At 35.4% G+C, this 17,226-nt stretch overlaps 1 protein-coding gene across 1 annotated transcript in view; it reads left to right on the top strand.

Moving 5' to 3' along the window:
* The window catches only part of UNC13C (unc-13 homolog C), a 650,594-nt gene that overhangs the window by 318,920 nt on the left and 314,448 nt on the right, over positions 1 to 17,226 (top strand). The window contains exons 10-13 of the mRNA XM_066342502.1: positions 1,782 to 1,951; positions 4,501 to 4,616; positions 8,406 to 8,569; positions 16,386 to 16,542. Coding sequence (XP_066198599.1) covers positions 1,782 to 1,951; positions 4,501 to 4,616; positions 8,406 to 8,569; positions 16,386 to 16,542 — 607 coding nt within the window. The remainder of the gene's footprint in view (positions 1 to 1,781; positions 1,952 to 4,500; positions 4,617 to 8,405; positions 8,570 to 16,385; positions 16,543 to 17,226) is intronic.

Genomic DNA, 17,226 nt, shown 5'->3' with positions numbered 1-17,226 from the left:
TAGATAAAACTTTCCTGGAATACATAGTTTAGTAGACAACATACTTTCCTCTGTAGGTATTGTAGAATTAGCATGAATGTGACCATCTCAAATTCAGGCTGATACGACTATATTGATTCAAATATTTTGAGTGGTTTTGACATTGGTAATGTAATTTCTCAGAATGAAAAACAAATCTTGTAAAGTTCTGAGTAACAAGTAATTTCTCAAAATGGAAACAACTCATAAAGTTTTGAGCAACAACAATAAAATCGGACTTTGACTATTGATTTACGTACTAGTTGTTTGTCAGGAAATTTCATTATCTAGTAAAACATACAAAAGGAAAGAGTTGGTGTTTTTATATAAAAGATTCCAAGCTAAGGTTTGGGTGTTGCACATTCAGTATCTTGGGATCATTTTAAAACATCTAAACTGTCCTTTAGATGGGGTATCTTAGTACCTTACCTAGTCCACTGAATGCCAGTGGTGCCTTTCATCATTTGTTGAGTACACTAAAAGTGTCCCAGAGTCTGTCAGAGTGCTCTATGTTGAAAAATTCCATGGTAAGCAGACCAGTGGGGCTATTATTTTGCACACTGTCATGTCAGGCCTCAAAACTCATTCTTGTATGTGCTATATTCTTTTGCCTCACAGATTAATGGGAGAGAAAGTATACTGTCAGAAAATTCTTAAGTAATTTCTGTAGCATGAGCCCATTTGGCAATATGGTAAAAACTATAGACCTTTTTTCTCAAAATTATATTTTAAATGCATAAGATACATAGAATTGAAAACCAAGTCAATTATGTTGATTTACTTTTAGTACAATAAAGAAATTTATAAATATTTCAAGATCCATAATACATGTAATGTTAAGTAAATATCTGGGGCTTTATTGGTGAGAAAAATCTTACAGGTACTGATAATATTGCTGGGGTTTGGTGCCTATATTCATAATTTATGGAAAATAAAGCTGAAGTTGTTTTATTATTTTTCTAAATCCAATGTCTCTGATGCTCAGAACTCACCCACCAACTTCAGGTTAAAGACCCCTGTACTAAAGTAAATGCATGTTCAGGGTAAATTGGGAACTCAAGGTTGATCATTTAAACTGGCTCAAACAGCTTGGAGAAAAAGTTATGAAAAGCAGATGATTAGTTGATTCTTAAAGAATGATTATTTGCTGGCTGAAAAGCATAAGGAAGAGTATATACAAAAGTCATAATGTTAAGAAAGACCATGATATAGGTTATCAATACTAAGGAGTTTATTTCAGCAAGATAAGGTAGAGGAATCATGGAAATGAGGAATGAACTAAAATGTGCAGCTTATTGTTAAAAACAATAAAATCTAACTCTACTTGAGTTAACAATATAAGCTTACTGGAATTTTAAGTTTATCAAGTGGATTGTGTGATGTCTGTTCTTTCAATACCTATTGCAGTGAAATTAGCTTTATATTTATGATGCATAATTTTCTGAGCTTAGATATGTTGTTGTAGATGACTATTGTGTAAAGGAACTATGTCATAAAGAAAATATACCAAACAAATATTTCTGACCCAAATTTGATTATATCTAGTTCAGTTAAAGGAAATAGAATGGAATGGGATAGGATTTTTCTTCAATATTCCTGATATCTACAACATATTATGATTGAATACATCAGTGAGAATCTAATTTATTATGTAATATACTAGATGACTTTCTGAATTAGGTAGACTTAAAATAAGTTGCTAACATCAAATGCCATTTAATGCAGTTATCTGAGGTGGTTAACTTATTCATATTTATTTTCAGTGAGTGCCATAACTCCACAGATAGAATCAAAGTCAGAGTATGGGATGAAGATGACGACATTAAATCCAGAGTCAAGCAACATTTCAAAAAGGAGTCAGATGATTTTCTGGGACAAACGATTGTAGAAGTGAGGACTTTGAGTGGAGAAATGGATGTCTGGTACAACTTAGGTGACTATCTGATAAAAAGTTAAATGAAATTCCAGAATATCTGTGTCATGTATTCTTTTCCATATAGATAAAAATAGCCAATGACTTTCTAGAAAATTCTGTTGGATTCTACGTGAACTCACTACATTACTCTAATGAAACTAAACATGATAACTATTCATTCAAATTCATTATTATTGAAAGACATTAGTAAGTTTCAGATGTAAAGAGGAAAGTCTTTCAAAGAGTCAGCTGGATGTTCATCAAGAGTAAACATCAGGCCATTAACTCTGTGCAATACTCAAAAATAGTGTTTTAATTAAACACCATTTGCCTACATGTGGACTTTTTCCTGTAATACGTTAGCATGTCCTTAAATTGAGGCAGTTAGAATACAGAACAGAAATGTCTCAAATTGTTCATTTGACAAAACATACACGGGACTATTACTAAGTTTTGCCTGGGAATTTGAATGTGCTATTAGTAAAACCTGCTACCCAGCTTTCATGCAGTAACTGCCCTTCAGTCTAAGAGAAAAATATAATGTAACATGGCATAGGAGACTGCTTGCTCACGCTGTTTGTACTTTTGTACTCGCATTGCTGGTGTTTAACCTTTTAAAACAGGGAGGGATGGGGTACAGGTTTTCACTTTGTATAAAATCCTTCAGTGGTTCAATCTACAGGAGCACCAAATTTTCATTGCTTATACAACATTCTTTTCCCCTAGTCACTTAGAATTCATTCCACCGTGAAGAGAACTTGGCCTAAAGCCCTGGGAATCCAAGCAGAGCCAGTGTCCCCTGAAAGCATTGGGATGATGATAATTAAAACCAAAGAACCTATGCTCTCCCGGGGCTCTGCAAAGAAGTCTGTGACCAAAAAAGACCCCAGGACTTGAATTTCTCTTGGCCCCAGCAGCGAAATTTAATAATTTAGAGAATCAACAATTTTCCAGCATGTAAGAGAAACTCCCATGATTCCAACACTCCTGAGGAAAGAATCTTCACAACATAGTGACTATTAAAAATTAGTAATAAAAAGTCAGCAGACCCTTGCCGGTTGGCTCAACAGTAGAGCATCAGCCCAGCATGTGGAAGTCCCAGGTTCAATTCCCAGTCAGGACACACCGGAGAAGCACTCATCTGCTTCTCCACCCTTCCCCCTCTCCTTTCTCTCTCTCTTTTCCCCTCCCACAGCAAGGCTCCATTGGAGTAAGGTGACCAACTTTTTTACAATGTAAAGAAGGACAAAAATAAATTGAAGAAAACAGTATCGCTGCACTGTACTGATCCTTGGCAAATTGTCATGGAAAATATAAATACATCACATCACATGCAATGGATCAACTCGCATCAATCAAAAACAGACATTTACAGATTAGTCTTCCAATATCAAAAAGGAGGACATGTAGGAGGACACTTTTCGAGGGAGGACAGAAATTACAAAAGAAGGACTGTCCTCCCTAAAGGAGGACAATTGGTTACCTTACACTGGAGCAAAGTTGGCCCAGGTGCTGAGTTGGCCCCATGGCCTTCACCTCAGGTGCTAGAACGGCTCTGATTGCAGTGGAGCAATACCCCAGAGGGGCTGAGCATCGTTCCCTAGTGGGCTTGCCAGGAGGATCCCTGTCGGGTGCATGCAAAAGTCTGCCTCTGTCTGCCCCCTTGCCCTAACCCCACTTCTCACTTCAGAAAAATAAAAAAAAAAAGTCAGCAGACATTTCATATAAAAAAAGTAGACTTTATGATTTAACTTTATCTTGTGGCTTAAAACAGTTATACTTAGATAGAGGGTCAATTGCTGGAGTCTTCACTATTGACTTGTGGCACTCTATCTAATTCCTGACATTTCACTTTTGATATGGGTCAGCTTGCCTCTCTCTGTTCCATCTGTGAAGTGGGTGTTAAACATAGATCCCCTAACTACATTCACAATCTAAGGATTTTATGACTATGCTTTTGTTTCTCTCAAAGCTATTGATAAGCTCATTTTGGAAACACATTTGTGTACACACACACATTATTTGACTAAATTAACTGCATATTGATTCCATTCAAATAAACAGTTAATTCAACACTCATGGATAAAACATAGGCTGTAGAATATAGGCCTTTATGAATCACTAACAAAGAAAATACCTTTTTGTTGTCGTTATCCAAAGCTTTGACTCATCTTTTCAAGCACAGATGAAAGAGCGGTAGAAATTTTTAGATGAATTACTTTCCTGGTTTGTTTTGTCTTTAAGTTATATTGCTTTTAATCGCCCAAATACTCTAATTTTATTGTATAAACTGAGTACACAGAAATTCACAATAGAATGGCAAAGTCTCTGATTAAGTTTTTTTATATGAAGTATCTAGTTATAATGTAGTTTGACAATCATAGTGACAGAATAGACTATGGTATTAAATGGTATTTAGCAGAATCATTATGGTTAGATAATAATAAAAGCCTGATCTAAAAAAAAATGGCTTTTAACAATGTAAGCCTCTTTTCAAACTTTTGAGGACTTGTGTAAGAAATCTGGTCTTGTCTAAAATGACTGATGAGTTACTTTCACTTTGTCAGAGAAACGAACAGATAAGTCAGCTGTATCTGGGGCTATTCGACTGAAAATCAATGTGGAAATAAAAGGAGAGGAGAAAGTTGCTCCATATCATATACAATATACATGTTTACATGAGGTAAGTAAATTAAATTGTATTAATTTAAAAAACTTAGAAAATAAATTTGTCTTGATTATGAATTGTACAACAAAATTTTTTTTATTTTAAAATATGTATAAAATCAAGTTACCTTTCTAGAGTTGTTTCTGGAGTTCTAACTCTATACGATACCAGTAATGACGTAAGTGGATGTCCTCTAATGAGAGTTTAGAACAAGCACATGAGACAGTGAGATAAACAAGGCAATGAGATAATGAATTACAATAGTAGACCAAAAGAAATTACCACTCTCCCAAGGAAAACAGAGAATGTTAAAAAGCATTTACTGAAGAAGTAAGTCATGACAAATATTTTGGAAGCACCAAAGATCTAGTAGTACATCAATAATTCAAGAGAGGATCAAATCATGAGTGTTTTTGAGACTTCTGGGTTAGTGTTTAGATTTTTAAAAAAATTTAATTAAGAGTGTTGCTTCCAAATAAAAATATAGAAATGATGGTGTTGCATCAATATATTTTGGGAGCTAATGAAATAAGCAGTAATTTTTTCTTCCTCTTTCTGAGTACAACAATTTATATATTTTGAACCCTCATGGGTTCAATAATAAATAAGGCAATGAAATAATGAATTAGTACACCAAATGAAGTGACCACTCTTCTAAGAAGAATAGAGAATATTAAAAAGCAGTTACTGAAGACATAAGTCATGACAAATATTTGGGAAGCACCAAAGATCTAGTAGTACTTCAGTAATGCAGGAGAGGATCAAATCATGAGTGTTTTTGAGACCTCTGGGTTAGTGTTTAGGTTTTATCGAAGATTTAATTAAGGGTATATTGTTTACAACTAAAAATATTAAAATGCTGATGTTATAGTAATGGCTTTTGGAAGTTAATGTAATAAGCAGTATTTTTTTTCTTTTTATGAGTACACAAAGGGCTTCAGACATATCAAAACCTCCTCCATCTGTCTACCCTCTCCACATACATATAGAGATATGAAGAGTGAGTATCTGAATGAAGTTACCCACTCATAGTAGTGAACAATATAACCACCCAAAAGGTAGGGCCTCATTAGGCTAGAAGGAGGCAAAGGCTACCCAGTGTGATACTAATAGGCAGAATCAGCAGTTCCTAGCTGTACCTCAATGTAGACACAGGGACAAATAATCTTGGGTTTCTATTGGTTGCTTTGCTTCTGAGAATTTAGTGGTGTTAGCAACACCTTTCTCAGATACAAATGACACTTGTCCCATATATAAAAAATATGAGGAGAAGCTGGGGAATGTACCCTTCCCTGTATCCAAAGAGGTAAAGAGAAAGTACCTACCTAAGACAAGGAAAAAAAAAACCTAAGAGAATCTTTGCATATTACATTTTAATATATCTATAAAAATTAATGTGTAATTATTTGTAACTCTATTTTACTAAAGAATGAATAAAAAATAGTATTTAAGTCTTTTATACATTATATAATAATTAGATATAAGATGTAGGCTTAATTTAATGACTGCAATCTGTCCAGTTTTATTATTTCTTCAAAAAAGGTTGTTGAGGGTCCTGGCTGGGTTGTTCAGTGGTTAAAGTGTAGACCTGGAGAACCAGAGGTCGCAGGTTTGACTCCCCCACTTCCTCCCACCCTGGTTAGGGTACGTAGGAGAAGCAATGAATAAGGACACAACTAAGTGAAACGATGAGTTGATGGTTCTTTTCTGTCCCTCCCTTCTCCCTCCTGGCTCCCTCCCTTTCTTTCTACCTACCTTCCTTCCTTCCTCTCTTTCAAATCAATGGGGAAAAAATAAATAAAAGTGGTTAAGTTTTCCATAAAGTAGGGGAGAAAAGATTTGAATCAGAAGAAGAGTATTATATTCTGCTTTTCAGGGTCTTTTCTGCTGGTCAAAGAACCAAAACCAAACAAACAGCAAAATAAAACAAAAACAAAATTGAAATCTAAAGCCTTCAGTGACCTAGTCTATCTACATCCATGCAGCAGTTCCTAAACTTGTTAGAAGCAAAAAGGATTAGTATGTCAGGATTTCTATTATAGAATTCATACACATGCATTTTTTTTATCTGATAAGGGATTTGTATTCAGAATATATAAGAACTCTTACAATTCAACAATATAAGGACAAATAACCCAATTTAAAAATAGACAAAGGACCTGAGTAGACATTTCTTTATAAGAGATAAACAAATGGCCAATAAGCACATGAAACAATGTTCATTATCTTGATCCATTAGGGAAATTAACAACTTTTATGCGATACCACCTCATACATACTAGGATGGCTATAACCAAAAAGACAGATAATAACAAATTTGTCTTGGATGTGAAGAAGTTGAGATCTTTATACATTGTTGGTGGGAATTTGAAATGGTGCAGATATTATTGTTTGGATGGGGAATCCCCCTCCATAAGGACCTTAGGTATCAAGGCACTATCTGGAGTCACTTTCCTTCTTGGTCTTTTGGCGCTAGGACCAGCTTCAGAGTCAATGGACCCATGTCGCACAAGAAAGCTTTCCAAAGAGGTCTGTTTCTGCTGCCTCTTTAAGATTTGCCCAAAATGGGGCAAGACATTACCATTAAATAAGTTGCAGACACAACCTGCAACAAGTTTGTCTGGGTGATTTTTCTCCACAAACCCCTGTACCTTACTCTACATGGAGAAGATGTCCTTAATCTCTGAAGAAGGCACATTCTCCCCTGTCTCTTCCTCCTCATCTGAAGCAACTTCTTCATCTGCCATCTGTTGCCCTTCTAGGTGAAGGTCTTGCAGCTTTTCAGTAGTGAGTTCTTCACTGTGGTCATCCACCAACTCTTCCACATCCTCACCCCTCACCTCCAAACTCATGGACTTTCCCAAATCAACAATTGACTTTACCCAGAGGAAGATTCAAACTTTTCAAAATCTCTCTCATGCACATATCCTGGGCACAATTTCTTCAAGGCACAGTTCATTGTCCTGGATGTCACTCTCTGCCAAACCTTATCTATGAGGCTAATGCAGTTGAGAATGTTGAAATGTTTTTTTCCAGAGCTCTCGTAAGGACAATTCTGTATCTGATGTCACCTCAAAACACCTTTGAAACATTGCTTTTGTGTACAGTTTCTTGAAATTTGAAATGACATCCTGGTCCATGGGCTGGATGAGTGGTGTGGTATTAGGGGGCAAGAACTTTACTGTGATAAAACTGAATGCCTGGAGGATGTGTAGGAGCATTGTCCATTACCAGGAGGCACTTAAGGGACAACTGATTATCCTGGCAGTATTTTTTCACACTTGGGCCAAACACTTTATTCATTCACTCAATGAAAAAATATGTATGTAGTCAGTTTTTCTATTATAGAATTCACACACATGCATTTTTAACCTCAGTTCATTGCCCTGACTCTTTACCATTTTGCACCCAAAGCCTTTTAATACCATCTACACACCTGGATTCTGTATTGACACAGCCAAAATCAGACTATTCAATCAAGACTCTAAATTTTGCTCAGAGTCCCCATGAATACAAAATATGTTCTAGCATTTAGAAACATTTGCAAGCAAAAACTTTTACTTTGTTTTCAAATGACTTGGTGAGTATGAAACATTTGGATTCTTGATTCCTATAGACCCAGACAGAATTTGCATTAGGATGAGATTAATTAGAATAAAAATCAAAGCTATTCCTATTGCTTATAGATGCTGATGAAACATTAAAGGCAATCACAATGCAAATATAATTTACTGAAAGTTACAGTTAAACATTTCTGGCCTGTTCTAAGGAATTACTGAATAATTGAAAACCACTTACTTTTAGAATCTGTTCCATTACTTGACTGAAGTGAAATCTAATGGTGCAGTGAAAATCCCAGAGGTCAAGGGAGATGAAGCCTGGAAGGTTTTCTTTGATGATGCTTCACAAGAAATAGTGGATGAGTTTGCTATGCGTTATGGGATTGAATCTATTTATCAAGCTATGACGTAAGTACCATAGAACATTTATTTATGTGTTCAAAAACCTGTTGAGCTCTTTAAAAAAAAGTGTTCATATCCCTGTTTTTAATTTAATTTAAATTTTGATTAAAAAGGCAATTATAGCCTGACCAGGTGGTGGCACAGTGGATAGAGCGTTGGACTGGGATGCCGAGGACCCAGGTTTGAGACCCCCTAGCTTGCCAGCTTGAGCGTGGGGTCATCTGGTTTAAACACAGCTCACCAGCTTGGACCCAAGGTCACTGGCTTGAGTAAGAGGTTACTCAGTCTGCTGTTGCCCCATGGTCAAGGCACATATGACCTGTCTGGCTAATTTTACAACACAGGACTGGCTCTCTCAAGGATCTGGGAGAGCCATCCCCCTTGAATGTAATCATCAAGGATGTTAAACCGCCTTTTCCCAATCTCTTTGGGAAAGCAGAAGCCTAACTTGGATAGAGACTTTGATCCAAGTTGTAATAGTACCCTCTGTCATGAGGATAAGAGAACGTGAATTTTTCCTTTGGGTAAGGACAGTTAGCAAATACAGATTACCAGAATTTTCCCCACTCCAATTCTTAGAATCTCTACCCTCCTATTCCTACCTCAGGTCTTAATTAAAATCCTTCCCATCTTTTATTTCAGCGGAATTGATTTCAGACTGAATTCTGGTTTCTCTTATAGCATAGCCTTGAATAAAATTTTCCTTTACCAGCTCTGTTCACTGTAATTTTTGCTTTGACTGTACAAAATTTACCATCTCCCCAGAATAAAATAATTCCTATTTTTGATAATCTGATATCCCCCTTTTTAAAATAATTTCTTTTATTTTCAACTATAGTTGACATAAAATATTAGCTTTAGGGGTACAAAAATAGTGATCAGACATTTATATAATTTATGAAATGACCACCTTGATAAGCCTAGTACCCATCTGATACCAACACAGTTATCACAATGTTGACTATATATTTCCTGTTCTCTACTATATAACCGTGACTGGAGATTTGTACTTCTTAGTCCCTTCACCTTTTCTAACCATCTGCCCATCCTCTTCCATCTGGCAAACATCAATTTGTTCTCTGTAGCTATGAGTTTTCTTCTGATTTGTTGTTGCTTTTGTTTGTTTGTTTGTTGGATTCCACATGTAAATGCAATCATATGGTATTCATCTTTCTCTGTTTGACTTATTTCATTTAGCATAAATTTTTCTAGCTTTATTCATGTTTTTTCAAATGGAAATTTTACTATTTTATGGTTAAATAATATTCCATTGTATATGTGTACCACTTCTTCTTTATCCACTCATCTATCAATGGACACTTAGGTAGCTTTCATATCTTGGCTACTATAAATAATGCTGCAGTGAACATAGTGCGTATATTTTTTCAAGTTAGTATTTTGTGTTTCTTCAGATAAATACCCAAAAGTAGAATTTTTAGGTCATGTAGTAGTTATATTTTTAATGTTTGAAGACCCTTTATACAATTTTCTATAGTGGCTGCATCAATTTGCAATCTCACCAACAGTATACAAGGATTTCCATTTTATTACATCTGCGTCAATACATAATTTTTGTCTTTCTGATGACAGTCATTCTGACAAGTGTGAGGTGAAAGCTTACTGTGGTTTTAATTTGCATTTCCCTGATGATTAGTGACCTTGAGCATATTTCATACCTCTATTGAGAATCTGTATGTCCTCTCTGGAGAAGTGTCTATTCAGATCCTCTGCTCAGTTTTTAAATCAGATTGTTTTGTGTTTGTTTTGTTTGGGTTTTTGGTAAGTTGTATTAGTTCCTTATTTTGGATATTAACTCTTTATCCAATGTATTATTAGCAAATATCTTCTCCCATCCAATAAGTTCTCTTTTGTTTTGTTAATGATTTTTTTCACTGTGCAAAATGTTTTAGTTTGCTATAGTTCCATTTGTATATTTTTCTTTTGTTAGCCTTGCCCAAAGAGACATATCCAAAAAAATACTGCTAAGAGCAATTTGATAATCTCATAACTAGTAGAAAGTTTTATCACCAACATAGATATGATTTCTTCATTTATTATTCATTGGTGATCATTACTTAAAAATTGTTTTATAGCCTGACCTGTGATGGTGCAATGGATAAAGCGTCGACCTGGAAATGCTGAGGTTGCTAGTTCAAAACCCTGGGCTTGCCTGGTCAAGGCACATATGGGAGTTGATGCTTCCTGCTCCTCCCCCCTTCTCTCTCTCTCTCTCTCTCTCTCTCTCTCTCCTCTCTCTCTCTCCCTCTCTGTCTCCTTTCTAAAATCAATAAAAAATAAAAAAATTGTTTTATAGAAAAATACGCATTTTATGTTGATATGTTAATATTATAATTAGATATATAATCATGTTTATAAGAATTAAATTTATTCTCAACTTCTCTTGGCATATATCTTCATGTCAGACATCTTTAGTTGCCAAAAGCAAGCAGAGCGGAACTAAAAACTTAATTAGGTTGATATAGGTATCTGTTTTGTCATTTATGTTGCTTTTATGTGTTTTAAAGCATATCATACTGATTGATAATTTCTAATAATTTGGAGAAGCTTCAGAGTACTGACATTCTTCTGTCAGATACAAAATAAAACTTTCAGAGATATTTTCTACCTTATTTTCCAAATGACACTTTTGTAATTGAACTGTGATTTGAGCCCTAAACTATTGTTGACCAATGAGTAATGCAACAACAACAACAAATAGTTTTTGAATAACCAACCATATCTTTGAATTTAAACTGGTTGTCTGTTGAATCAGTATTTTTCTGTTGTTTTGAAATTATGCTTCAGGGCACTAGAAAACCAATCAACAACATATAACTAGACATGGCAAGATTATCTCTTCATTTATTTTTTTATTTATTTTTGCCTCTTAATTTTTAAAAACACAAAATTAGGGAATTTAGTTTAATGGGAGAAACAATGATCCTACCCACATAGTAGACATAAGTTGGGAAAAAACAAAATTGTTTAAATCTTGTGGATTTTTTCTATACACCATTTGATCAGAAAAAGTATTCAAATCCCAAGGGTTTTATTTTTAATTCTTAAAGTCCTCTTATGCTTAGCCAACCCCCTCCCGGGTCACTTTATAACTTTTGTTTTATATTAGAGATTGCTTGATTTCTTTAGGTATACTCCCATATGTATAAAGATGAACTTGGAGCATAAATAAATGAAAGAAAGTGTGTATTAATTAAGTCAGAGAGTAAGGTTATACATTATTAACTTTTCGTCTTATGTATTTCTCATAAGAGGCTTAATCTATTTTGCTAGTAAATGACCTGACCATTAATACTGAACTGCCCAGCCCTCCAAGGTGCCTGCTACTTACTCTCTCCTTTTACCACAGAACATTTTTTGTTCTATTCATTGCATAAAAATGTATCCTTTTTCTTGGATCATTCATGAGGAAGACGAAAGTGATTATAATTGATTGATCAAAGACCTGAAGGATTTTTTTTTTCATATGGTAAATGGAACCATCCACCTGAAATAAAAACTGTTTTCCAATTTATGAGTGTATGAAGGAAAGTGTGGTTTACTTTTCAAAGGAGCACACTATTCTGTGTATTTAGTACAGTGAGGTTGGGCATAGGTCCTGTTGTCATCATGAGAATTAGGGAGTCCTTAATGCTTTCCATTTATTTATGCAAACATCTATGTTCTTAACAATGTTATGACACCAACTGTTTACCCCTGAACACATGCAGGAAATTATTGTCAAGCATTAAGAATTACATCACCTCTTTAGGTGATTTCTGTCAAGCAAATACATATTATGTAAGTAATTAATGAGTCTTTTATTTATTGTAAAATGAAGCCCAGGGTGACTTACAAAATATAAGATTCTACACAGTCATGCCTCATTAGGTCAATGTCCTTTACTTTGTTGCACTTAATAAATTATACTTTGGCACTAGCCATCTTAACCTAACTCATATTTGAGCCAGAACTGTTGGGATATAGATTACTTTAAAGCCACTGCTCTTATTTTAGCTGCTTGAGCCATAAGTCTGCTTTCTAAGGAGAATGCTGCTCAATTAAGTCATTCATTCCTTTAAGAAATATTTATTGAATGCCTACCATGTACCAGAAAGTTCACTGAGGATACATCAGTGAACAAAGAGGCAAGGTCTAGTTCCTCATAAGTCCATATTTCTAAAGATGTAATTTCTTTATTTGATAAGCAATGAAGATTCACCAATAAAACATGGCTCATACCCAGTGAGCTCCTAATTTAGGAGGATCAGGAAGGATAAAATATATAATAACAAGACAATAAAATAGCAGTATACATGGGTGCTGTAAGAGCATAGACATCAGACCAAATTCAGGCATAGATGCGGAGTGGTGCTATAGAAAGCTGATGGGCAGTTTGTGGGTCCCATCCTTACTTGCTCTTCAGCTTCGCTCATTTTCTAAACCAGTGGTTCTCAAAGTATGCACCAGGTGCACTGGTGCGCCCTAGAAGATTTCCAGGTGCGCTCTATGGTATTCCAGAGAAATATGTGCCTGTTGGGGACCAAAAAACCAACAGAGTTTAGAGTTTTGGGGGACAGAGGTATGGGGAATTGGCTGTAAGCTGACAGTCTGCTCAAACCCCCACCTCACTTGCCTGATTAGGTTGCAAAAGGCTGTTAAGCTGTGGTGCTGGATTGTTTACACTACACTCCCCCATGTGCCCCAGAAAGACTGGAGGCAAGTTTCTTCTATCCTTTGTTTGGTGTAAAGTTAAGATGATATGTATGGTGGGGGTTTTCTGCACTCAACACAATTAAGAGTAAAAAGAGAGGAATTCTTCAATATATTGATGAGGAAATGAGAGTTTGCCTTTTAAATATCAGTATATGCCCAAACATTGAAGAAATCGCTAGGACACATCAGGCTCATGTTTCTCATAAACACAAGAATGAAAAAACTTAACACATTCGCACCATGACCTACTGAATTGACTAATTCTAACTAAGAATGTATCTATATATATAAAAAGATAACTTTTTTGTCTTTTTTTATTTTTTAACCCCTCTTTTTTATGAATTCTAAAAAGCATAACTCAAAAAATGTAACATAAAAATATTTTTTAATGTCAGAATAAATTTAATTTTGTCATATTTCATTTAATTACCATAAATGCACGCTTTGACTTTATATTTTTTCTTTAATATTTGACTTAATTATTATAACATATTTCTCAGAAATTTGTATATAGTGTGCCTACAATTATTTGTAGGATTTTAAATGCACCCCAACTTCAAAAAGTTTGAGAACACCTGGTCTAAACCGTATGCATTTTATTATTTTGCTGTCCTACCCATCTGCCTTCAAAACCCTCTGTAATTGAGTTCAAGCAATCCATAGCATCTATGAAAAGTTATGATGCTTTTGGCCAAAAGAGAAGTAAGTGATCCATAAATATTTGAGCCCCTCTTTAGTGACAAAGATGGATAAAATATTTACTTACACTGAAATGCATACTAATTTGAATTCTGGGGAGCAAATGTGAGATTGTTTTAGTATATTTCTAATATCAGGAAAACAGATAGTCTTTCCTTACATCTTGGATTGCTTCTCTGAAAACCCTAATAAGGATCAAAGAATCACTGTCTTTGGTATGTCTTTCCAATCATCCTGTTCTTAATTTCATTAAAAAAGTAGTTGATTTTTAAATCTGTCTAATCAAAGGCATTTTCATACCTTGAAAACCACATGATGGGTACGATTAGTGACAATTATTCATGAAGAGTCAGGTGAGTTAGGTGATTTTTTTTTGGTCCATTACGAGGCCTACAAAATAATAGCAAGTGAGCTGAATCCAGATGTGTTATTTGAAGTACACACAACTTCCCAATATATTTTCTGTAATATTTTGAGAATGAATGGTTGATATTGTTAGAGCAGCTGCTTCAGCTAAAAACATGCCTGTAATAATCTTATTATTATTGGTAATTTAAGTATCATCTTTTTTTTGAGTTTGTTACGCCAACTTTTCCTGTGGAACTGAATGAAATTGCATTTGCTAAATTGACTTGACACCAACCCTATTTCCTTGTAAAAATGAGTAAAGTGATTTTAACATTCTTAATTAATTGTTTTTAATCAAGTCTTTGTGGGGAATTGTTAAGCATCCAGAAATTACGATAGTACTTTTTCACCTACTTTATTTGAAGGTGTACCTTTTGAAAGGGTAGGTTACTGCAGGGATATACTCAGTCATTTAAATTGCTCATTGTACTTTTAATCCTGTTTCCTCTCTTCCCTTTAGGATAATTTAAGTAGTATTGGAACTGCAGACTTTAAAAGGAAATGATTTTCAAAAAGATGGTTAGAAGCAAGAAAGTTTGCCTTGGCAGTAACCATGCATAAAAAAGGACACCCAAATTCAGAGGCAGAAACTTGGCTAAACTGAAGACCATGAAGAAGCCTATTAGCTAAAAACTCTCAAAAAATAAAAGCTGCCTTAGGCATTGAGTAGGCCACAACTCTTCACTTCTAATTTGGGATTAACAAATATAATGACTTATGAATTGTTAGGGGAAATAAAAAGAAATTTGAAAGTGTAGCACTAGAAGATTTTTCATTTCTATTTTAAATATATTTATATCACTTGTAATATCAATATTAATTATCATTTTATGTATAAGGAGTCAAAATATATATTATTTACCTAAAAGAAGCAATCAGTGATAATATAATTCCAGGGTTAAATGGTACAAATTATGTAACTCTCATGGTATATGTTGTTATTCATGATCCCCAAAGATCCACATTTAAAATTTTAACCTACTTTTATTAGCTAGGAGAGTGGCTTAGCTGAGATCTAAGAGAAGCCACCATCTGCAGAACTACCATCTATTTCTTTGGAGATGCACCTCAGAGCATTTATTATATTTACATACGTACACTCTGTGTTTGCTTTCAGTAATACTGATTCACTGATGCCTCAGTGGAGGATAAATTACTGAGATATGACAGCGATGTAGGTTCAGAGTATGTACTGAAAATTTCTTTCCTCCATGTGTATTTTATCTTTTCACTTTCATCCCTAAACTGTGCTATCAACATTCAAGTCTTTTGTTATAGTTCAAAGTGAAACAGGTTTTCATGAGAGCAGTAAAAGAATTGAACACATTGTTTCTGAAGTCTGTATATGATACTAGTATTCAAGGTTTAAAAGAAATTATCTTTAAGTATTAAGCTGGCATAATTCAATCTGCCCTCACTAGTCATCTGTTTGCTTAATTATATCCTGGTTTTAGCAAAATGCTCGGAAAACAGAACTACTTATGGAAGATATTCCTTTATGCAGAAGCTCACAACCTGGACGCAGGCAGATGATGTTAAGTTTACTTGTTCAATCAATATGCAGTACAAGGAGGGCCTCTTGCTTTACCCATATGAGAGGAATATCAGTGTGAATAAATATTCTGATTGAAATATGCCATTTCACAGACTGAAATAAGGGGGAGAAAAAGAGGCAAGAGACTCCTGTGTTATTGCTTCCCGACAGTGCTGGAGTCCCCCTGGAAATTGCAACTTGATGTGTACACATAACACTCTCACAGTTCAAAAGGTTTATGCCCACATCCCTGTGGTAAATCATATGCTAATGAAACCACTTCACATTTGTAAGTAAGCCATTTTTAAGAGCTGAAATAGTTTTCTATTTCAGTAAAAGATTATGGGATTTTGTGCTCCTTTTCACAGATGCAGTTGAAGAATTATTTAATTGCTGATGTTAGCAGTTATGCTGTTAAGCGAATTAATTGATTCCTGTGTTAAAGCGCTTGACGATTTTGCCTTGCAGGCACTTCTCATGCCTATCTTCTAAGTACATGTGCCCTGGTGTCCCCGCTGTCATGAGCACCTTGCTGGCGAACATAAATGCTTTCTATGCTCACACAACAGTTTCAACGAATGTACAGGTTTCTGCCTCAGATCGGTTTGCTGCTACCAACTTTGGTGTAAGTATTGTTTTGTTAAATGTAACATTTCTAGTAGCTTGTGGGAGTTACATTTTAAAGGGGGCATTGGGTTCCAGATATTCTTGGATTCTTATTGCAGAAGCTATAGTTTAGGGAATATCTCTAAGTTTAATTGGACTAAGGCTAAAAGTTTATTTGAAATATATTTAGTGAAAAAAATTTAATAGCCAATAGGCATCTTCATTAGATTAAATCTCCATATCTAGAATAACCTTTTCCAATGGAAGAAAACATACACTTTGTGAGAGTACTGGTATTTTATTGTTGTTGTTTTTTTTCTGAAGTTGGAAACGGGGAGGCAGTCAGACAAGACCCCCACATGCGCCTGACCGGGATCCACCCGGCATGCCCACCAGGGGCGATGCTCTCCCATCTGGGGCGTTGCTCTGTTGCAACCAGAGCCGTTCTAGCGCCTGAGGCAGAGGCCATGGAGCCATCCTCAGCGCCCGGGCCAACTTTGTTCCAATGAAACCTCTGCTGCGGGAGGGGAAGAGAGAGACAGAGAGGAAGGAGAGGGGGAGGGGTAGAGAAGCAGATGGGTGCTTCTCCTGTGTGCCCTGGCTGGGAATCGAATCCAAGACTCCTGCACACCAGGCCAACGCTCTACCACTGAGCCAACCGGCCAGGGCCAGTACTGGTATTTTATAGGAAATTCTCCATGTA

The sequence above is a fragment of the Saccopteryx leptura genome, chromosome 6, assembly GCF_036850995.1.
Source record: "Saccopteryx leptura isolate mSacLep1 chromosome 6, mSacLep1_pri_phased_curated, whole genome shotgun sequence".
Classification (NCBI taxonomy): domain Eukaryota; kingdom Metazoa; phylum Chordata; class Mammalia; order Chiroptera; family Emballonuridae; genus Saccopteryx; species Saccopteryx leptura.
Note: the sequence above shows the minus strand (reverse complement) of the source record. Positions and strands in the feature narration are given on the sequence as shown.